Source organism: Athene noctua, chromosome 23 (assembly GCF_965140245.1).
Source record: "Athene noctua chromosome 23, bAthNoc1.hap1.1, whole genome shotgun sequence".
Classification (NCBI taxonomy): domain Eukaryota; kingdom Metazoa; phylum Chordata; class Aves; order Strigiformes; family Strigidae; genus Athene; species Athene noctua.
This window is the reverse complement of record NC_134059.1, coordinates 4,227,723-4,250,899: the sequence shown is the minus strand read 5'-3', so window position 1 is coordinate 4,250,899 and position 23,177 is coordinate 4,227,723. Positions and strand designations below refer to the sequence as shown.

The window sequence follows — 23,177 nt, the reverse complement described above, 5'->3', positions numbered from 1 at the left end:
AAAAAACCTCTATCGCACCCAGGGTGATCTGAGACTAACTGGGGACCAAAGCAAACCCTCTCATCTCCTTTATCCACGGTCTGTTGCTGCTCCAGGGTTAACTCCTGCCACGGAGACCCCGGTACCCCCCGCCCCGAGCATCACCCCGAGCGTGGGGACACCCCAGAGAGGGATGCGGTCGCCGGTGCCTCCTGAGCAGCGGAAGGTCTCGGTGCGATCAACAGAAGACCGGCAGCAAGGGAAGGTTTTTAAGCAATTTAGAGAATAACAAAGGGAGAAAAGGAAACTACTGCATGTGGCTAACTGAAATACAACGGTATGTGTTCCCGTCACACTTGCTTAATCACTTTGCCTAGCTAATATTTTTAAGCTTCTGAAGTGGTTTGAGTTAAGATCCAAGTCATAACTAATTGTCGTTTTTAAAAAATATGTTGAATAAGAGGCTGCCCTCAAGTTTCAGCTGCAGTGAGAGGAACAAGCGAGCAGGACGGGCTCGCTGCTCCTTGCCAGAATAAATATTTCACCAGAAAGCAAGATGGGTTCAGCCTGTCTGTACCCCCCCAGGAGCAAGGCGAGCGCACCCACACCAGTGACATGAAAAAGACTTTCAGAAAGGATTTCCCCCCCACCTCCAGTTTACTATATAAACCCATTAAAAATAATCTGGCTCTTTTGCTGGTTATCTAGCAAGGCACCAGTAAGGAAATGCTTCCTCGGTGTTTTTTCCAGGTTGCTTCAAAATAATAAATCACAGGGATAAAGCTTGTTTGGCCTTGACCCTCTTGCGAGCATCTCAGCAGCAGCCTGTGGTCCAGCCCCTCCAGCGCGGGTACCTAGAGACACAACTCCCTCTGTTTTAATGTGAAATGGAAAAAAAAAAAAACCAACCAAGCAATGTATTTTTTTCCCCCTCCTTTATTCCAAAAGACAAACGTACACCAGGGAAAGCAAAACCCATAAACCTTTATGGGTTGTTGCTCGTCCAAGGGGAGAAGGTGTCAGGGATGGGATGCGGTCGAGGGTTTTACACACTTGATGCTCTGCAACTCCTACCCCGCCTGCCCCCAAAGCCGTCCCTGGCCTCAGCGAGGATTTCAGCTGCTCCCACCACAAAAATCATGAGAAGCCTCTGCCACAAGTGGCATGTCCCAAAAATACTGGAAAAAAACAGAAAAGCCAGAGCCAGCAGCGAGGCCTCTGCTCTCCATGAGCAGGGAGAGGCTGCAGCCTGCACCCATCCCGCTCCTGGAGGGGCTGACACAGCCTCGGATGATGGTTTAAAAAAAAAATTTTTTTAAATAGTAATAATAAGTGTATAAAAGCTGTTCCACACCTGCCTGAACTTCTCAGGAGATGGCTGGCAGAGGGGCCGAGAGCAGCACCCTAACAAGCTCCGAGGACATTCTATACAGACGCTCACGTAACAGCGGGGAATGCAATTTCCTAATGCTTTCATAAATTAGGATTATGTAACTGGAGGGAAAAAAAAAAAATAATACAGCCAAGCAGGTTATATAAACCGTCTTTAAAAAGTGAGAAAGTACTTGACATCCCACTACCCACTCCTTGGCACCCTCTAACTGGGTTTTTTGCCATCGAAAATGAGGAGGCTCCTTTCATCGTGTCTTCTCCCCTGGTCAAAACAAGCAGGGAGAGCAGACCCAGCCAGGCTTTTTGGGACACTGGAAAGAAATATTCCACCTCTGGTTATTAAATGGGACGTTCCCCTCCCCGTACAGCACACCCCAGTAAATCTCAACCGCTCCACGGGCAGCTCGGAGCATCCTCCTGGCAGCAGCTACACCAACACCGAGCAAATTCAGTTTTAAGAGACAGCTTGGGGGAACTAAAATAAATACAAAACGGGAATAAACAAGAAACGCCTTGTTTGCCAATTCTAATTTAGCCTTTTCTCCAGAATAAATTTGACAATTAAGCTTGGATTTAGTTAATATTTTTTAAAAATTTCTAAAAGCATCTCATTGCTTGCAACAGATTTAGGGCTTTCTCCAACAAACCTTCCGCCAGGTGACCCTAAACCACAGCAACCCCTGGCAGGGGAAATGCTGTATTTTATCACTTCTTCCCCGCACACGAGGGCTCAGCAGCATCTCGAGAGCCCAAGTGCCAAATCCCAGGGAGGGGAACCCCGACTCAGCATCCAGCACTGCCGCCGGCAGCGCTGCACCCCCAGAAATAACCCGGCGCCTGAAACCTTTTTTTGAAGCCACGTGTGCACCAACGGTCTATAAATGCCAAATTATATCGGGCAAACGGCAATTCCCGGCATGTTGTGAAACACCAGCCTGTTCCCGTGCCAAATCAGGATTTCTTGGAGAGGACAAAGAAACACCACGAGCAGCCAAACCGATGGAGGGGGACCGGGCCGGCGGCCGGGGGATGCTGCAAGGGGCCGGGGGCTCAGTCCCACAGTGACGGGGGGGGGGGGGGGTGGTGTCAGGAGTTGAAAGTTTGGGGACAATCCTGCACTGCTGCTGGGTGACCCTGACCCCCACCAGCCCAAAAAAGGAGAAATGTGGATGTGAACACACGTGTGCACACAGACACACACACACGTGTGCATCGCTCGAGGATGGGGAGGGAGCCCACATCCCGCCAGGGCTCCTCACCGGGACAGGGGTCACGTCCCAGAGGTGCCATTATTTGCAAATAGCAAAGAGCCTCATCTATTTGCTCATTTTGTTGAATTACGTGATTAAATTTAATATAAATCAAAGAGTACCTGAGATGGGAATACTTTTAATGAGGCTATTTTTCTAAGAACGATACCACTATTTACAAAGACGGGACATCACAGGCAGAAGACGATTTAATTGCAGTCCCTCATCATCCCACCTCTTCACTGCTGACAGTTACTTTACTACCATTTTCCTAATTTTCCAATACACTCACTTGCAAAATCAGAAATCCTTGTTTCAGTCACAATTACTAATTACAGAAAAAGCTCGTCAGCTCCATGACAAACAACTTACATGAACAATTCGTACATTAGAGCACTCACGGCCGTTTCTTTACGCCCACAAACATACAGCATTAAAATTAAAAAAAACTCACTCAGTAATTTAATATTTCCCTGTGATAGGCATGAGATCGGTACGAGTTCCACAGCTCCCTCAAGGTGCTGTAAGAACTTTATGTAAATATATATAACTGAGAGAGAATATAAAATATTAAATAGTACAAAAGTATAAATAACTGAGAATTAATTATTCTCCAAATATTTTACAGACTATTTCCCACCCTGAGCCAGCCTAGGGAGCTGCAGCTGGACAGAGGGGGTCTTGGTGCTGAGCATCTTGAGCCTTACACCTGACTTTCTCCTTCTGCAAGCCAGTAATTACCACACTGCAGTGATGCTCCTGGAAAATGTAGTTTGGTTTTTACTTGTGAATCGTCCTTAATTTCTGGCTCGTCCCAGCAGGGAGATGCTCCAGCATCCCTGGGAAAGGACCTCAACATAATTAAAGTGTGTGCTGGGCAAATACAGCCTTGGGAAGCTACGATTATTTGCTTTTATTTTATTAAAAAAGAAGAAAAAAAATAACTGTAGAAGCTGTCATCCCTGCAGACACCTCTGCTCCGGGCAGGATGGGCATCACGAGCAGCCTGCACTGGGCCAGCCTTCCCCCTGAACCCCCCCAGCACCAGTCCTGCTCCAATCCCCAAACCCAAAACCACACGAGAGGCCATGTGCCGTCGTCCTTCCCAGCAAGTTTCAGCAGAAGTTATAACTTCTCCACCAATTCCCCAGAAATGTGCCTCTTTTTTTTTTTTTTTTTTTTTTTTCCCCCACACCATCATGCATTTTCTCCAACACAAGCCCTACCTGCTTCATCACCCCAAACCCCCTGAGATGCCCCTGGCCACCCCTTTCTCCTCCAGCACCCCCCCACACCACACCTCCACCTTCCTCCGTCACACAGATTGCTGCCATCACCCATCACACTGTGGGGCCAAGGACCAGCACCCCCCTGAGGACCCCAGCATCCCACCTTTGGGCTTCAAAACTCTCAGCACCACTGGAAAGTTACTCCTGCTCAGCCCCACGCTGCCAGGTAACCCTCAGCTTCAGCAGCATTTCTCTGTGTGTGAATCCTCCAGCAGTTTTGTCCCATTTCTAAGGTACCAGGTTGGAAATAAAATCTCCAAATCGCAGCGTCACTGCCAGACCCAAACCCACCACATCCCTGGGAAAACAACCCTCAAAAGTCAGATACAGGCTCTGACTGACAGATTTAATTATTTTCTTCCCCCAAGCCCTTTGCGGGTCAGGGAAGGAGGCAGGAGGGACGCAGCAGGGATGCAGCTTCCTCACATTTTCAAGGAAGGAGTGATTTGTGCTTTCAACTTTACTTTTTGAACTTTGAATTCGATGCCCCAGTGACGTCTCAAACCCACCTCAACAGTTTAACAGCTCACGATGGAGAGACACCATTTAAACTCTACCTTTAAAACCCTAAAGTATCAGCTCCTGGCTTTTTCTTCTTTTAATTTTTCAATATTTTTTGTCACCAGCAGCGGTGCAGCCCTGTTTGCTCAGCAAAGGACAGAAACACGGCTGCAGCACCGGAGCCTCAGCTGGAAACTGCTGGCTGGGAACACACCGATGATGGATGGATGGATGGATGGATGGATGGATGGATATCCCCCACCAGCTCCTACAGCTCATCACCGTGTAAAATACTCTTTCCCGGTAAGAGCAAGCTCACTTGAACGTGCGTTTCAAAAACTGAGGCTTTGAAAGAGATTTTTGTGCCCAGAGAGGAGGGAAAAATAGCAGAAGCTTCCAAAAATATTCACATTTACCTCGTGAAACCACTTACAGCCACTGGCAACGAAACTCTGCGTGATGCACACAGCCTATGGCTGGTAGGTGGCATTAGAGGAAACGTTACGGCTGGGCACAGGAGCCTCGTTTGATGAGGGAAAGTGGGAAAAAGAAAAATCCACTCCCTCGAGCACCGTCCCGCTGGCACAAACGGCGGGACACCGACCCCCCCGCCGCTGCGACCCCATCCTGCCAATGCCGCCTCGCTCCCCATCCCAGTGCATCCCAGTGTCCCCAGCAACACTCGGGCACCTCTGTATTCACCGTCCCCGGACATCTCCGGCACTGGGGGGGGTGGGGGGTGGCAGTGTCTGTGGGGTGGGGACCCCCACCCTACCCTCACCCCACAGCAACAGCCGGGGGCACCATCTCCTTCCCCACACGACTCTCCAGCCCCAGGCAGGACCCCAACGCCCCCCCCGGAGCCCCCGGCAGGGCCCATCAGCCCCACACACGCCTCCCCCCAACCCCACACTGCCCCACTCCCCCCCCAGCCCCCCCCAGCCATCCCACAGAACCCCACAACCCCCCCCAGGCCAGCGCTCACCCCCAGCCCCACGCAGGGCACCCCGAGCCCCCCCGCCGGCCCTCGCAGGGACCCACCTGCCGCCGCCCCGCGCTCCGCCGCCGCCCGGCTCCGAGTGGCACCGCGCACCCGCGCCGGCCGAGCCTCCCCGGCCGCCGCGCCCCGCCTCCCCGCCCGCGTCTCACTGGCCTCTCCGCCTGCCCGTCTCGGAGACGGTGCCCGATACGCCTTCTCATTGGCTAGAATGGCGGAGATATGCAAATCAGAACGTTCGCCCCGCCCCTGGCGGGCCCGCTCGCCCCGCCCCGCCCCGCCCCGCGCACTTGCCGGGGGCAGCGGCGGCGGGAAACGGGGAAGGGGGGGGGGGGGGACACGGAGACAGGACGGCTTGGCCGCGGGTGGTGCCCTGGGGGGTGTTTGGCCCCGGGTGATGCTCCGGGGGGGGCAGACCTGTGCAATGTCCTGGGGGGGTGTCTCGGTCCCCTGCAATGCCCCGGGGGGGTCCCGGCCCTTTACAATGCCCCAGCGGGGGTTTTTTGGCCCTTTGCAATGCCCCGGGGGGGTCCCGGCCCCTGGCAATGCCCTGGAGCCCCCTGCAATGCTCGGGGTGGGGGGGGTAGGGGTCCTGGCCCCATGCAATGCCCTGGGGCCCCCTGGAGCGCCCCGGGGGGGTCCCTGCCCCTTACACTGCCCCAGCGGTTGTTGGCCCTTTGCAATGTCGAGGGGGGGGTGTGTCCCGGCCCCTTGCACTGCCCCGGGGGGGTTCCTGGCCCTATGCAATGCCCGGTGGGTGGGTGTTTGGCCCTTTGCGATGCCCGGGGGGGGACTCCTGGCCTCATGAAATGTCCTGGGGCCCCCTGCAATGCCCCGGGGGGGTGCTCGGCCCAGTACAATGCCGCAGGGGGGGGTATCAGCTCCCTGCACTGCTCCAAGGACACCCCGGCCCCACGCAGCCCTCCAAGGTTCCCCCAGCCCTGAGCAGTGACCCTGGGGAGGAGGGGAGGGGGGGGGAGGCACCTTCATGTGCACACATCCCCCCCCACCCCCCAACAAGGGCACCCCAGGACCAACCCATCCCGTGCAATGCCTCGGAGGTGCCCCAGGCCCGTGCAACACCCCACGGGTACCCCAACTCTGCACAAGCCCCTGGGGGGCGGGGGTGTGTGAAGGGAAATAATCAAGCAAATAAAAGTTTCCCACAGCTGGAGACAGAGCGGCGCGGGTTTGGAGGACGCGCCGGCTGCTGGGACACGCAGAAATGTTCCCGTTCGGTACAAAGGAGATAAGATTTTTATTAAGAGCTGCCTCAAAAAATACCCCCGAGATTAGAAATAACGTACATTTGCAATTAAGCATCCGATCGCTGCTCGTGCACGTTCCGCTCATCACAGCGCCCGGGGCGAGAGGGGCAAAAAATGCCGGGGGGGAGCTGTGTGCGTGAATCACTGGGCAGATTTAAAATGTGGCATCGCAGAATATTTTTAGAAAGTGCTCGTTTTCCCCAGGCTCGTGTTGGAGCTGGGGCTTGCTGCTCCCAACCTGCACCCCAATTGTGTTGATCCAAGAACTCCCCCCCGCCCCAGACCAGTGCTGCTTTGATGGATGCTTGCTCCCAGGTCTGCTCTTCGATGCTGATGTTTGATTTTCCCGGCTGTATTTAGACACTGAGGGCACTCGCTGGAAGCGTGGAGTTAACATTAAAGCCCACTTCAGAAAATAAAGATTTGTTTTCACGGCATTTCATTTTTCCCCTCTCTAAAATAAACCAGGTGAATCTTGCATTTTGATTTTAAACGTCTCCTGCCCAGCCTCCAAGAGCTTTACATTTCTATTTACCAAACAAATATTGTGGGTTTCCAATAGCCAATATTTCCAATATTAATTTCATGCAGGCCGCTTAGATAACACCCAAGCCCTAAAAAAACTCCATGGGGCCGATGGCAGCAGTGGGGGGCTCCTTGCTCCACAGGAATGGTAAACCTGTTTGCAAAGAAAAATAAAAATGCAAAATACATGGGAAGAATACACCAGAGTGGGGTTTTTTTTTAAAGACATCTTCCAAGTCACTGTGATACCAGCACCGTCTCACTCTGCTTTCTTGAGTGGTGGGATGCCCAACCACCCCGATGCCTGGGTTTGCCCCGTCCCCCCCATCCCTGTAACACAACCTGGAGGAAATCTGCTCCAGAAATAATCCAGGGCGGCTTCAGGGTGGCTGCCAGGGGCACTGCTTGTTCCTCCTCGCCATCCAGCTGGCCACACATGTCCTGCCCGAGCCCTGCACCCACTGCGCAGCCGTCACCCAGCCCCAAAGGGACGGGGGGTCTGGGGGAAAGCCTTGGCCTCCACTGGAACTGGGGAGAGAAACGCAGAGCCCCCCCCCCCCTTCACAGGTGATGTCCTTCCTCGTGCGGGCGCCTGAGCGCCTTGGGCGATGTGAGAGTGGTGGTTGCTGAAAAAGAAAAAAAAGAAAATTAAAATAAAATAGGGGGTATTTTTATTCATCCTTGTCTTCTGCTAAAAATAACCAGCGTTAATCTGCCTTGAGAGCACGGGGAGAAGTGTCCCTCCGCCTCGGCTTCACATCTAAAAGCTGCTTCAGTGAATCTCTGAAGCACGTTGGAGAGCGGAGGAAATGGGTTTTCTCCTGGTTTCCTTCCGCGTGTGACAGCACAAACCGATGGCTCCAAGCTGATGACCCACGCGGGCCACTCACCCTCCCGGGGGGGACAAAATCCATCCTCCTGCCCCCCCGGTACCCAGATACCTGCCCGCTGCCCATTTTGGGGGGAGCAAAGGAGCATTTTGCAGCTTGGTGATGCTGTGGCCTCACTGCCCTGCACCCCCCCGGCACACGCACCCCCCTGAGGTTTGTCACCGGCGCAGGGGGTGCAGCGTGGCTGGAGCCGGGTGTTGCACAACAGGCAGCAGAGTACAGGAGGACACCCTGTCCCCCCCCGCCGGGGGTGGGGGGCAGCTGTGCCGGAGGCAGGGACAGACGGTGGGGACATGGCAGGGGGGGGCAGCAGGACAAGACCACCTACTTGGTGAAGATGCACCCAGGGGGTGTGAAGCAGCCGATAAGCTGCTTTTGGTGTGAAATTGTCCCCCCAAATCTTCCTCCCGAGGAGGCCGCGGGAGGGATGTGGGGTGTCGTGACGGCGAGCGGCCAGACCCAGCCCAGGGTGAGCCCTGCTCCGGCCGTGCCCCCCCCCTCGCTTTGCTGGGACTCACGGCCCCTGAAATGAAATTTTTTCCTGACCGATGGGCTGAGATATTCCAGACCCTGGGGGGGGGGGGGGGGGGGGACACCCCGAGCAGGCCGTGCTCCATCGCAGACCTGATGCTTCCGGGTCTCCCAGCGTGGCCAGTGCTGGCCCTTTCCCCATGCATTTCCATCCATAAATTCCCAGGTTGTGATCCGAACGCTGGCCCCCGTTACCAAAAAAATCCTCATGCAAGCAAGTGGGGGCACCTCCAGCCAGAGGCTTTGCTGGATCTATCCCCGGGTCCCCGTCTCCCCCCCCGGACACCGGGAACAGCTTTTACACGCTGAAAGGACACAAATATTTCCCCAGATTATTTCCCTCTGGAGAAAACAGGGACAATCCCTGCACCCTCTGGCTGGAGATGAGTTGGGGGTGTGTGTGGGGGGGGGTGTGTGTGTCAGGCAGGGTCCAGGGTCCCCCCAGCCCCGCCGGAGATCCCACCCTGCCCAAGTGAGGGCAGGATGCAGCGGGGCCGGAGCGGGGAGGATAAATAAAGTCCGGCTTTGCCGTCCTGGCCTGGGGCCACTTCTAACACAAAGTACATTCCGGTCTGGACGTAACGAACTGTACCAGCCTCTGCCGGGGCGGGCGGGTGGCTGCGGGCGGCTGGGGCTCCCCGCCTGCCCCGTCGGGATGGGGGTGTCAGGTTAAGGGGCAATGGGGGGGGGGGGGGTGCGAGCTGGTACCTCTCTCCTGTGTTGGGTGGTGGAGGGTGCAGCCCCCCCGGGGATGCTGTGCCGTGCGGGATGCTCCCGCCCGAGGGATCTGCACCCCAAACCCACCCTGGGTGCCCTCATGCTTGTTGGGTGCCTGGGGAGCCCCGGGGGGACACACACACACACACACACATGCACAAACATAACTGAGGCCAGCGCTATGGCTGCATCCCCCCGCCCCCCCCGCACACCTCCAAAATCCCACCCTGCAGCTCCCGGGGCTTTGCTCCCGGCCGCGGCATCGCCAGCCCCGTGGCCCCGCTCCAGGGAGCCCCCGGGGGGGCCGCCGGGGCCGGGCCCTGCCCCTGCCGGGAGCAGCACCGGGCGGGCGGGCTGCCAGGCGCCCGGCGTGGGGACGCGATGTACCGGCCGCGGGAGCGCCGGGAACAGCCTGACTCAGCACCCGGGGCGGTGGGTGGGAGAGAACCCGCTCCGCAGGGCCTGCGGGGGGGCTGCCTGCGGGGAGAGGGGGGGCTGGCCGCTGCCTCCGGCCACGCGGGCCGGACGCCCCCCTCCCGCCCCCTACTCTGCCCGCGGGGTGGATGGGCCCCAGCTCGGTCCCCGCAGGCTGGGGGGAATGGTGTGGCCACCGGTAACACCCCCCCTCCCCCCAGCATGGCCCCTGGAATCCCCCCAGCATCCCCCCAATGTGCCCCCCCCTGCATCCTCCCAACATCCCCCCTCTGCATCCACCCCAAAATCCCACACACACCCCCCTGCATCGCCCCTGCGTCCCTCCCGACATCTCCCCCAACGTGTCCCCCTGCATCCCCACCTCCATCCCCCCCACAACAACCCCCCAAACATCCCCCCCATCCCCCCCCCAACAAGCCCCCAAACATCCCCCCCTCCATCCACCCCAACATCCCCCCTCGTATCTCCCCTACATTGCCCCCATATCCCCCCACAACCCCCACCAAACATCCCCCCCTGCGCCCCCCATCATCCCTCCAACACCTCTTCCAGCACCCCCCTAGCACCCCCACAACATCCCCTCACCCCCCACCCCCAGGTATCCCCCCTGCATTTCCCCCCCCCCCCCCCCAGTGCTGGCCTGCTCCCCCAGCCCAACCCATCAGTATTTCAGGGAATTTAATGCTAAAAGGACTCAAAAAGGGGGAATCCCAGCAGGGGGGGGCACCCCCCACAAACCCAGCTGTCACAAAGCACCCACCCTCAAGCTCCCCCCAGCCCATCAGCCCCTCCTCGCCCTCTCCACCTCCCCATATTGCCTAAATTAATTCCTCCAGCAGCCCAAATAATTCATCCCGAGGAATTTTTCCACTTGTGTCCCGCTAGAAAGCATCAGGAGGGGGTCATGGAGGTGCATGGGGGGGCCTGGATGTCCCCCAGGGCCACCCCTGCATCCCACTGGTAACCTCCACTACTGCCCCGAGCTGGGCAGTCCTCAGCCCTGGGCTGCTCTGGGCTGGGGGAGCATCCTCAGGGGACCCCACCCCTGGCCATGCTTCCAGCCCGAGCCAACCCCGAGGGTGGAGGTGGGACAGGGGTCCCCGGGTTTTGGGGTCCCCGGGGCTGTGGTTTGCCCGGAGCCAGGCCCTGCCCCCCCCCCCCCGGGTCCTTCCCCTTTTCCAACCCCGGGGAAAAAACATCAGAGCGGAAAAACAGGAGAGCATCTGATATTTTTCCCTCCATCACATGCGAAGGCAAAGCCAGGGGGGCTGGGAAAAAGCTTCAACAATTGGTTTTGGCAAGAAGAGGCAAACCAGAGCTTTTCATGAATTTTTTTTTTTTTTTTTTTTTTTTTTTTTTGCTAGAAAGGTTGCTTTTCCTCCAGCGAGAGCCTGAAGGGCAGCTTCATGCCAACTCTATCCCTAAACCATCTCCCCAGCGCGGTGCAAACCTGGCCCAGATTGAGGAAAAACCCACTCGGGAGTGGCAGGATCAGGCCCCCGTGTCCCTGGGGGCTGCAGTTGGGTGCGTGGGGGGTGGGGGGGTGGGTGTCTGCACCCCCTTGTGCCCCACGGCTCGGACCTGCTGCGGGCGCAGGTCGAGGTGTCCCACCCCGGCACGGGGCGGTGAGGGCAGACTGGGGGCATCTCCCCCAGGGATTTGGGGCTCCCCCAGCCCCTGGTGCTGGGTGGGGTGTCCCACACCCCGCGGGGACGTGCTTCACCCCTGTGGCTCCTGCCTTGCGAAGGCAGTGGCCACCTCCAGGCAAAAGCCACCCCTGGCCAAGGGGGGGTATCCCCCAGAGGGGCCACCACCCCCTCCAGCTGCACCCACCATCGCCTTGCCATGCCCCAACCAAAACGGGGGGGGGGGGGGGGGAATTAAAATAAAACCCAGCCCCAAAAGCAAGCGGTCAGCTCCAGATGCCTCTGGGCAACCCTAAAAACTTCTTGGGCACCCCCAAACACCTCCGGACACCCCCAGATGCCTCCAGGCAGGTCCTCGGGCCCATTCCCACAGCACAAACCTCCCCCAAAGCACAGCTCCCCCCCCCCCAGCACCCTCCAACCCCCATGAGACCCCCTGACCCTGCCGCAGGATCAGGCCCCTGCATGACACCAGTCTGCAGCAAACTGGGGGGGGAGGGATCAGGCTGTGCCCCCCCCAGATCACTGCCCTAAGGTGGGTGCTACAGGGCTGACATCTGCCCAGGCTCCTCTGTGGGGGCTGGCAGCAGCTCAGCCCCCCCCACCCAGAAGCATTTCCCCCCTCCCAGGGCTGGCAGCCCCCCTGCCCACGGGGGAAAAGGCTGCAGGAGCAAACCCCCCTGCTCCAGACCCCCTTTTTCTTGGGGTTTTTAGCAGGGCCGGGAGGGTGCTCCCCGTTTGCAGGAGGGGGGGTGTGTCTGTGCTGGGGGGGGGTGTCTGCAAGGATGGGCATTGGGTGGGCACCTCACTGGAGACCCCCCTGCAGCCACAGGTTGTGATGGCTCAGGGTGGGGGGCGCATGGTGAACTGGGGGTGCAGGGATGGGCAGGGAAGGAGCTACGACCGCATCTTTGCAGCAATAAAAAAAGAAAAAAGAAATTAATGCCAAGAAGACCAAAAGGCAGCGTTTTGCGAAAAAAAGGGTTAAAGCAGCGCGGAGGAGAAGAGGTGAAGGCCGAGGGCTGGCGGAAAGGGGGGGGGAAGAGAGAGGGAGGAGGGAGGTTGGGGAGAGGGAGCGCGGCTGTGCGAGAACATCCTGTACCCTCCTGGTAAAAACAGCCCGGGCGGGGGGGGGCGGCGGGGGGGGGAGACAAATCCTCCAGCCCCCCCCCCCTCCCCGGTGTAAGGGGGGGACACTGGGGGCCCCCCATGAGTGAGCAGGTGAGGATTGGGGTGTAAAGGGGGAGTGTAAACGTGGTGATGGGGTGAGGCTGGGGCGGGGGGGTTGGGTGTGTCGTGTTCCCCCCCCCCCCCCCCCCCGCCCCGCAAAGCCTCTTTGGCCTCATACTCCTCCTCGTTGCTTTTTAGCCGTGAGGGGGGGGACCCTCTTGGGCGAAAGAAAGGGGCACCCCAATGCCTGCACCCCTCCATCACCCAGGGTGAAGTGAGGTCCCCAGCTGGAGGGGGGGGGGGGCGCAATCCCGCGGTGCCCCCCCCATCTCCAAAGTGGGGGGATGCCAACATGGGGAGGGTGCCACCCCCTACCCCCTCCTCCCTCACCGGGGACCTCACTGCAGCAAAATGTACCAGCACAAAGCTTGCCCTGTTCATACCCACCCCCCCCAAACCCCAGCTCAGGGTGCCCCCACCCTGGTGTAGGGCCCCCCCCGTCCCCGGGGCTGGCAGCACCCCACACGCGCCAGGGGCCCCTTCCTGTGTTTGTTAAGACGCCGTGAGTCAGGCGTCTGGTTTTCGGTTTAAGCCAATATTTACCAGCCGAGAGCTGCCAAAATAAAGCCGCCGCTTCACCAGTAAATATAGGGCCGAGATGGGGGGGGGACACACCCCCCCCCCCGTTCATGCATGTGTCCCCCACCAGCACAGCCGCCTCCTTCTCACCTCTCCAGTGCCCCCATCCTCCTCCAGCTAACATAGAGACACCCCCAAAATGGGGACACCCCAAAATCCCCACCTTACACACCAGGAGTTGACCCAGGCTGCTGCTCCCCCCTGCCCCCCATGTCCCCCTTCCTCCAGAGAGGGGGTGACCCCCCAAAACAGGGCTCAAGGGGTGTCAGGGCTGCGGGGCTGGGTGCATTTCAGGGCCCCCTGAGGCTCTGAGCTGCCCCTGGGGTTGGGGGGATCCCTGCTAGGCTGGAGGGGGGGTCCCCAGGGTGGGGGGTCCCGGGCCGTGGGCACGCTGCGGCTGCCCTCTGCTGGTCCTGGCTCGGCCGGAGCCCCGGGCGCTGGCCACATCCTGCCCGTGCCAAGGATGCAAAGCCCCAGGCGGGGCTGGCCCCGGGCAGGCAGGGCTCCCAGTATCCCCAATATGTGTCCTGGGTGATGCCAGTCTCCCCGGGGTGGTGTGAGGACCCCACGCAGATGGCGAGGGCCAGGGAGAACCCCCGTGTCCCCTGTCCCCTGGCTCTGCCCCAGAGGTGCCAGTCTGCCGCAGGAGGGGCTGCTGTCCCCATCCCCATCCCCACCATCTCCCCCTTCCTCCAGGCCTCATCCTGCACCCAGGAAGACACGGACCCGGTGGCCTCCTGCCAGGACCACCACAACGAGACCAAGACCCCCAAAGGACGCGTTTAAAACTAAACCCCAGATCAGCGTTTCCCCCTCTTGCAGCTCTGCCGAGCCAGGCTGGAAAGGGCCAGCAGGTCCCTGGAACACGCCCTGCCCTGTCCCCAGCTGCCCCCCATGTCATCCCCTGCCACACTGGCCCCCCCCCCCCGCTGTGCCACCCTCCCAGCCCTGTCCCTGGTGTTTCTGTAGGTGCAGCTGCTCCAGCTGCTGGTCACCCCTGTCCTGGAAAGAAAGTTTCCTGCAGGACATCCTCAGCTGCCCGCTATGGCCCCCGCCCCCCCCAGCCCCCCCACCTGGTGCAGAGCCCCTGTGGGGTGTCCGGCTCCTCGGGGCGATGGGGAGCACAGCGCCCAGTGCTCGTTCTGCCCCAGGGGACAGAAACCCACGGGGTGAAGGTGACACCAGAGAAGCCCCCTCCTGTGACCCCCTCACCTCCTGTTGCCCCCCAGGTGGGCGCCTCCTCTTCCTCACCCCCCTCACAGCACATCTGTGCCCCCTCCTCATGCCCCAACTGCTGGGTCTGAGCTGCGCATCATCACCACCCCCCATCTCCAGCCCCCCCTGCCCAGGGCACAGCTCCGCAGGGGCAGAGTTAAGGGGATTTGCCATCTCGCTGCCAGCCGGGGCTGCTCCCAGCATCTCCTCGCCCCGGGTTCATCCCGAATTCCCAGAGCTCCTGCACATCTCGCAGGCGGAGAAGCTTCTCTGCGAGACGGTAGTGGGGGTGCTGCAGGAGGGGCCCCCATGGGGCGCACAACTGCTGCCCTCACACCCTTCTGTCTGGGGAGGACTTGCACCGGCCCACCGCCTTCTGGCCACGTCTGCTCGCCCTGAGGAGGAGGTGCAGGGTTGCCCAGAGCCCCTGGTGTGGGACGGCGGAGGCAGAGACAACCACTGAGCACCCCGAGCCCCCCCAGCTTCGACACCGTCTCCAAGTCCCTTTTCTCCGGTGACAAACCTGTTCTAGGGGACATTTCCAACCAGAGCAGCTGCGAATAAACTGAGTCCGGCACAACCCGAGTGGCCCCCTCAGATCCCAGCGCTTCTTCCACTCCCCTGCATCCCCTTTGCTAATGCTCCCCCGAGCTCCCCCCATGGCTCACTGCTGGCCCAGATTGTCACACAATTCCGTACGATGTGCACGTACAGGTAAAGCCATCGTGTCCCTGCGGGTTTTCCCAGGACCTTCTGGCCCTGCTGCCCCCGTCCTGGGCCAGAGGGACGCGTCGAGTGAAAACGCCGGCTTGCAGCTCGGCAGAAGATGCTCTTTACTCAACCCACCCCCACCAAGCCGGGGCAGTGAGGGCAGGTCCGAGCATCCCTGGGGAAGGGGAAAGGCAGGGTGGCAGAGGCAGCATGGGGGGGGACCGGGAGGTCTCTTCCTTCACCGCGACCCGTTGGAGCTCCGGGGGTCTTGGCAGATGCCGAAGTCGCTGTTGGTGATGGAGCCCACGATGGTTTTATCGGCGTCGCAGGTCAAGCCGCTCTCGCAGGGGCACTTGTAGTAGACCCCATAGATGCTCTACGGGGAACCAAGGCGCAGTGCAGCACGGGGGACGGGCCCCCATCCCTGTCCCCCCCCCTCCGGGAGCAGAGGAGCACGTACCTTTGGGGAACACGCCTGGAACTCGGCAGCCTTGGGCGCGCACCGGGCCAGGCTCAGGCCGCTGCCGCGGTGGCAGCAGCCGCTCTTGCACTGGGCGCTCTGCAGACACAGCTCCCCCGTGTCCTGCACCACGAGGCAGGGCCTGAGCACCACGTCCCTCTCTGTCCCTCACCTTAACCCCCCCCCCTCCCTGGGGGGCCTGGGGGTTTTGGGTGGGTATCGCACACCAGCTCTGCCTCAGCATGCCTGAGCCTCCAGCCCTGCAGCTTTTCCTCGGTCTGACCCAAAATACCACCCGCTGAGGAGCTGTTTTCTGCCTGGCTCATGGGAACGGGGCTGAGACACCCCAGGGAAAATGACCCCCCTCGCCATTCCCTGCGAGCCCCCCAGGGAGAGGGTTCTCACTGGCGCAGGAAGCCGAGAGCGTCAATCCCATCCACTTGCAGCTTCTCTGTCCCTTTACACAGCTGCTTTCCCAGGCTCTGAGATCCCCCACAACCCAGAAAAACCCAGCACACCATCTCCACCTGCCTCAGTTTCCCCAGCCACAATGAATTTTTCTCTCAGTGGCTGCAGCCATCACCCCGGGGCTTCCCCACGTAGCTGCTGCCAGCGACTAAAGCACCACAGAGCCGTCCAACCCCCCCAGTGCAGCCCTCAGAGCATCCCCCAGCTGTGGCAAGGATGGCATTAGTGTCCCTCTTACCAAGTTGAAGATGAGCCCTCGCTCGTGCGGCGCAGGCAGGGCCGGGGCCAGGAGCAGCAGGGCCAGGAGCAGGCAGGGGGGCAGCACGCTGGCCATGGTGGGCTCGCTCGTGCCTCCGCCACGGGGCCGGCAGGCGCTTTATAGCCAACACCTCCATCAGCTGATGCGGCTGCTCCTATCACACCCCAACTCGTGGCATTGGGGCAGCGCCGCGACGGGAAGCAGCGATGCCCACTCTGCCAGGTGGTGCCACCACGGGGACGTCTTGCCTGTCCCCAGGTGACCGTCCCGCACCGGCGATGCTGACCTGCCCTTTGGCAGCTCCTTTGGCCAAAGCGAACGCGAAGGAACGGCACTGCCACGCTTCCCCCGGCGGGTTTCCAGTCCTCCCTCCTCCTTTCCTCCACCCTGGCTGTAGGGAGCCGTGGAGCTGGGGCTCTCCGAGACCCTCCTTGTTGGGTGCTGCTGAGGGGTTCATGGGCAGATGGAGAGCCGGCGCCACGGCAGCTCTGCTCCGTAGGAAAGCGCCCACCCCAGATCCTCCATCACTTGAACGTTATGATCACAGATGCCAAGAAACACGCTTGAGGAAGACCAAAGCGTGGCAGGAGCAAGCCCACCCCCCTACCAGCATCCTGCCGGCCTCGCTCGGTGCTCCGGAGCCCACCGATGTCCCCATCCCACGGGCCACCACTGCCCCATGCCCTGCCAGATATTTGCTCTGTGTTTCAGTGCTTGGGGGACGTGGTTGATGAAAGGAAAACAGCCCTGGGAACGGCACAGCTTTTCGCGCCTGCCTTGGCCCGGCTGCTCTCGGCAATGATTAACGCCCGGGCAGCCTCGGCCTTTGGTGGCCGCGGGGGTGACTCTGAGGCTGGCGCTGGGTGACCGTCACGCTGGCACATGGCGCCCAGGCCCCGCGGTGGGAGCTGAGCCCCTGCGGTCCCTCAGGACGAGGGGAGGGCAGATGTGGCTCCTGGAGAAAGGTCCCAAGGTGGCCGTGCGTGCCCAGAGCCCATCAGGGCAGGCTCCGGGGCTGCCCGTGCTCCCCTGGCAGCAGGACATGGGGGCCAGGCAGGTGCTGGCTGCCCCCCCCGGGGTGTCCTGGTAGCGGGATGAGCCATTTCCCTCTCTGCAGCAGGGCTGCGGGGACAGTCCCCTCCCTGCCTGCAGCCCCTGCCAGCCCTGGAGGTGATGGGGGGGGGAGGAACCAGGGGCCTGCAGCTCCCCACCCCAATGCAGCACCCCACAGACCCCCCTCCAGTGGGGGAAGACCCTGGTGACATCAGCTGGGAGGGCAGGGAGGAGCAGGTGGGGGGGTGAAGCACTTGGGGGACATCCCGAGGCACACACACACCCCAGGGGGATCCTGGGGGTCATGGTACAGCCCCTGGGGCACACACTTGGGGCACCCCAACACACACCCTGGGACACATCCTGGGGGTGCACGACCCATCCTGGGCACACAGCATATTATGGGGGCACAGTGGTGCACAGGGTGCACCCCGAGAGGGCCCAGGACACATCCCGGGGGGACCCTGGGGTGCACGGTGGGGACATAGAGGGCTCATCCCACAGGCCGAGGGCACATCCCGAGGGAGCATCCCAGGGATATGGGGCACACCCTCCGGGCACATCCCGGGGGTCCAGGGCTCATCCCAGGGGCACAGGGCACATCCCGGGTGTTCGAGGCTCATGCCAGGGGCACATCTCGGGGGGTCCGGGGCTCATACCAAGGACACAGGGTACATCCCGGGGGTCCGGGGCTCATCCCGAGGGCACAAGGCACATCCCGGGGGTCCGGGGCTCATCGCCGGGGTCCGGGGCACATCGCGGGGACACAGGGCACACCCTAGGGGCGCATCCCGGGGGTTGCAGGACCCATCCTAAGGGCTCATCCTAAAGGCACATCCCAGGGACACCCGGGCTCATCCCGGGGTCCCGTCCCGAGCCGCTCCCGCCCGGCTCCTCCCGAGCCCACCCCAGCTCGGGGCGGGGGGGTCGCGCCGCCGCCCCCCGGGGCGGTCCAGCCGCCGCCGCTCTGGGCCGGGGCGGGGCGGGGCAGCGGCGGTGCCGGTAGCCGTACCGGTGGCCGTGCCGGTGGCCGTACCGGTGGCCGTACCGGTAGCCGTGCCGGTAGCCGTGCCGGTAGCCGTACCAGTGGCCGTACCGGTGGCCGTGCCGGTGGCCGTGCCGGTAGCCGTGCCGGTAGCCGTACCGGTAGCCGTACCGGTAGCCCCGCCATGCCCAAGCTGCTGCCGGCGCAGGAGGCGGCACGGATCTACCACACCAACTATGTGCGGAACGCGCGGGCCATGGGGGTGCTCTGGGCCCTCTTCACCCTCTGCTTCTCCATCCTGATGGTCGTGACCTTCATCCAGCCGTACTGGATCGGCGACAGCATCGACACGCCGCAGGCCGGTTACTTCGGCCTCTTCTCCTACTGCATCGGCAACGCGCTCACAGGCGAGCTCATCTGCAAGGGCAGCCCCCTGGACTTCGGCACCATCCCCTCCAGCGCCTTCAAAACGGCCATGTTCTTCGTAGGCATCTCCACCTTCCTCATCATCGGCTCCATCCTCTGCTTCAGCCTCTTCTTCTTCTGCAACGCTGCCACCGTCTATAAAGTCTGTGCCTGGATGCAGCTGGCGGCAGGTGAGTGGGGTGGGGGGTGATGCATGGGGGGGCCAGAGCTGCTTTTCCCTTTCTGCCCCCACCTCGACTTTGCTGGGGGGGACTAGACACCAGCATAACCTCTATGCCCCATTTGCTCCCCCTTTCTGGTTACCAGCAGGGAGTTTGCAGCACATAAAGCCTGTCAGAGCAGCTGAGACCCAGCAAACTCGATGCATGTGGGCAGCGCTCCCCCCACCGTGTGCTGCTGCCGCTGCAAAACCAAGTAGCACCAACAGTCCAGCCACGGCCCGTCCCTGCTTACCTGGGGGTGTGGGGGGGTTGTTCCTCTGGCCGTCACCCAGTGCCGTCGCTTCTGCTCAGCCCCAGGGTGCAGCGGGGTCGTGGCTTCAGAGCATCAGTCTGAGAGCCACAAGTGCTGGGGGGCTCCCTGCTGCCTTGGGGATCCTGTGGGAACTAAGCAAGGAGATGGTGATAACATTTGCTGTGTTATTTTGGTAACTCCCTGAGCTCAGGGGATGATGTAGTGGGGAGGTGGAACAGGAGGAGGGGACTGACTGTAAGACTTAGTACCATCACCCACATTTTCCTGCAGATCTCCGGCCCTCCCCATCCCTCCCCCAACGCAGCGAGACACCCAAGACACGCGGTAACCCAGCTCCTGCCTTCGCAGCCCTGCTGAAACCCAACCCAGCCCTTTGCTGCTCCTGAATCATTCATGCTGGGACTGGCTGCAGCTCCCACCCTCCCTGGGTGCCCCCACGCAGGGACACCCCAGCTGACACCCCACAGGACGGTCGTGGCATCGGGGTTGCTCCAGTTCCTGGCTAAAGAAGTGAGCTCAAGCCAAGATTTAGATAAGAGGCTTGGGACAGCTCAGCCTCCCAGGGAGCTGGAGCAGGGAAAGGCTTTGCTGTTGTATTTGGGGCTTTTGTGTACATTTTTGTGCTGGGTGGCGGAGAGAAACCTAGTGCAGGCAGCTCTGGCTGCGCAGATGAGCCCGAATCATCCCCAACAGCCCAGTTTTTCTGCCCCAGACGGGCTCTTGGGAGCTTTTGAGCCACCACCGGGCAATGCAGGTGCTGCTGCATTTCTGGGAGTTATTCTAGAAAGAGGGCTTGCAACGAGAGGATCCACTTTCCGGCCTTTGCTCCACACCCAGGGTGCATTTTCACAGGAGAATCGATTGCTTTCTAGCTTCCCCCCTTTCTCTGTGCCCCTCCTCTCTGTTAGCTACAGGGAAGAGTAATTAAATACAGGAGAAACCAGCTGCTTCTTAATGAAGATAAACGTTCTCTGCAGACCTTGGAAGCTGCCCGCTGGCCTTGCCACTCTCCTGTCCCCAAACCAAGGGAAAAAACCATCGGCAAAGGGTGAGGGAATCACCCCAAAACTGGATTACTGAGCACCCAGTGACAGAGAAAAGGCACCAGTACAGGGCAGGGAGCATCTCGCTGCTGCAGGGGGCTGGAGATGTCCACGGGGGGCAGGGATAAATGGCTGCTCACCCAGAGCTCCTACCCTGAGGTTGTTTCTGGCATGAGGAGCCCAGGACATCCTCACACCCGCACAAAAAGATATAAAGGACCAGTTACTTCCCGGCTCTACACCAAGGTAACAGTGGAGGATGCGAAGAACCTCCATTAATCACATCCCAAAGCCCTGCAGATGAGCTCGGCTCTTCTCCCTGCTGAACCCAGTCACTCGTATCCAGCAAATACAATTTCTCTGAGCACATGGGGGAAGAAAAAAAAGCACTTCTGAAATTTTGGGACACGAGCCGCTTGGCAGAAGACAGCCCTTCAGCAGCTCACGCCGGATTTATTGCAACTCCCAGGGCAAAGCCCCAAGGGTGACGTGCCGAGGGGCCCCGTGGCCGGGCTGGAGCGGCCGCTGAGGTCGTGTGTGCGCCGGGGTCGGGCGATGAGAGCAGCCACAGGACCAGCCGGTGGCTCAGGGCCGGGCTGGAACCACGGCAGCTGAACAAGCAGAATTAATCTGCCTGCAAAGCTGCTGCTGACGGCAGTTCTACCTTAGCGAAGCGTAAGCTGAAATCCAGCTATGTGCAAGGCAATAACAAGGTTCTTCACCTTCACAGACTAAATCCATCCTGGTTTTGTTCTGAGAAAATATTTCTTTGGAGCGACGCAGCCAGGGACGTGTGTGGAGGCAGGAGAGAGATGTTGCCTGGGCAACGCAGCGATGGGAGATGCTGCTGCAGCGCGGCCTTGATGGGGAGCAGCGTGCCCTGTCCTGCTCCTCCCCAGCTGCAGCAGCACGACAGAAGCAGAACCCACGCGGGATGGGCAACCGCAGGGCACTTTTAAGCCTAGTTAGCCAGGCTGTAGCATTTTATGGTTGTAGCATTGTGTTTGTGGCAGGATACAGCCGCGCTGCGCCCCCCCACACGGTGCAGGAGCGGCTCAGGAGGTGGCTGTAACATCCCCCTCTCCCCACAGCTACCGGGCTGATGATCGGGTGCCTGATCTACCCCGACGGCTGGGACTCGAGCGAGGTGAAGCGCATGTGTGGGGACAAGACAGACAAATACACGCTGGGCGCCTGCACCGTGCGCTGGGCGTACATCCTCTGCATCATCGGCATCCTCGACGCCCTCATACTCTCCTTCCTGGCCTTCGTGTTGGGGAACCGGCAGGACAACCTCCTCCCATCCGATTTTAAAGTGGAAGATAAAGGTAAAGGCAGCTGGGGCTGAGCTCCGAGCCCCAGTCCTGCTGTGGAGCGTTTCCACACCTCAGCCCTCGCTGGTGGGTTGCTCCGGTGGGAGAAGAGCTGTGGTAGTCATCACACTGCAGGTGAAAACACACCTGCACCTTTGTTATTCCTACACCCCATTAACACCCTAATTATCTTTTGTTTTGCAGAAGAGGAAAATGACTGACAGAGTTGACCACCACGTAAGTGATGCCCACAGCGATTTTTTATCTTTTTTCCCAGCATACAGAATGTTGCTCTTGTGTTTTGAGTACTAGAGGATTGACAGCTGTATAATTTTGGTGCTCTGGTTACATTGGTTTTATTTGTGGTTAAACGGGAAATAGTCTTTGCTTTGCCTGTTCAAACCAAGAAAACATAAATCCTTGAGAAATGACAAAAAAAGCTTAAAATTTGAAGTCATACACTATTTGGCAAGAGCTGACCTGTTCTTTCTGTTCCCAGGGACACCTAGAACTCTTCTTCCATCAGCCCTTTTCTTTAAAGTGACTTTTCCAGAAGCTTTCTGTGGATTTTCTACAACTGTTCTTTTCACTTACGGGGCCACTATCAGCTCACAGCTCTCGTGGAGTGTATTTGGTGGGAAGAGCCCACAAACTGGACACAGGTTTTGGGGTTTTTTTGAGTCCATCAGCAAACCTGGGGAAAAGGGGGAGGGATGGAGATTTGCTTCTTCTGGGGGTTTGTACACCTTCTTTCAAGAAAATGACTTCTGAATTTAAAAAGTGTTTTGGATTTTGTGCTCGTCTCCTTGCAGCCAGGGAAACCCCTCTGCCATGTCCCAGGTTGTCCTTGAAAAATACGACACAGCAAACTCCTAGCAAAGCCATAAACCAGCTTCCCACTCTGGACAACAATAATCAAGCGTGACTGCTTAAAAAGGGCACTTTTCTGAGGAAAAAACCACATAATCCACTGGGTGCAGGCAGCTTGTAACAATACCTGTGAACTGCAGCAGATGGTGCCAGTCAGCATCAACTGGCTGTACCACCCGATTCTTCCCTTTTAGCCATCATTTCCCACCACATCCAACACCCACCTGCCGCAGCCTTCGGCCCAGCCCACTTCTGCAGAAGATGAAGCAGCACATCGCCCTGTCCAGCTCTTACCTGGTCAGAACCCAAAATTAGCCTGCACGATGACTTTCATTTCTACTTGCTGTAATTTGTTGGTTCTTGCAGCTCTACTGCAATTCTCAACTGAATTCAGCTCTAACAAGGACCCTCCAGCTTTATGCCTCCCTCTAAAAAAAAAGTGTTTGGGAAGGTTTTAAGACTCTTAGCTAGGGAAGACAGCAGAGACTTGGGAGAAAAACATATTTTAGAATGGAAAAATTCCAGCAGTTGTTCTGCTATTGAGCCCTTTTAAAAGAAATCACAATTACTAGCCACAAAATGTTCATCTACACCATCTCTCTGCATCTCATTCTGGGAATCAAAACTAAGTGCTCACTAGCCAAGAAAATTCAATCAACGGGCCACTAGCT

The 23,177-nt window shown here is 59.3% G+C and overlaps 3 protein-coding genes across 3 annotated transcripts in view; 1 reads left to right on the top strand and 2 right to left on the bottom strand.

Annotated features, from left to right (window-relative positions):
* Positions 1-5,554, bottom strand: part of FKBP5 (FKBP prolyl isomerase 5) — a 26,543-nt gene extending 20,989 nt beyond the window's left edge. Inside the window, exon 1 of the mRNA XM_074925271.1 lies at positions 5,453-5,554. The gene's annotated coding sequence lies outside the window, so the exon portion shown is untranslated. The remainder of the gene's footprint in view (positions 1-5,452) is intronic.
* Positions 5,555-15,113: 9,559 nt separating this feature from the next.
* Positions 15,114-16,423, bottom strand: CLPS (colipase). Its single transcript, XM_074925440.1, has 3 exons — positions 16,322-16,423; positions 15,616-15,738; positions 15,114-15,531 (listed from the first exon to the last, which is right to left on the bottom strand). Exons 1-3 carry the CDS (start codon positions 16,415-16,417, stop codon positions 15,394-15,396), a joined length of 357 nt encoding a protein of 118 aa, XP_074781541.1. The 5' UTR covers positions 16,418-16,423; the 3' UTR covers positions 15,114-15,393.
* Positions 16,424-16,776: 353 nt separating this feature from the next.
* LHFPL5 (LHFPL tetraspan subfamily member 5) lies at positions 16,777-22,649 on the top strand. The gene is made up of 4 exons (XM_074925439.1): positions 16,777-18,976; positions 21,415-21,651; positions 21,841-21,873; positions 22,136-22,649. The coding sequence occupies exons 1-3, from the start codon at positions 18,565-18,567 to the stop codon at positions 21,855-21,857; spliced, it is 666 nt and encodes a 221-aa protein (XP_074781540.1). The 5' UTR covers positions 16,777-18,564; the 3' UTR covers positions 21,858-21,873; positions 22,136-22,649.
* Positions 22,650-23,177: the final 528 nt, after the last annotated feature.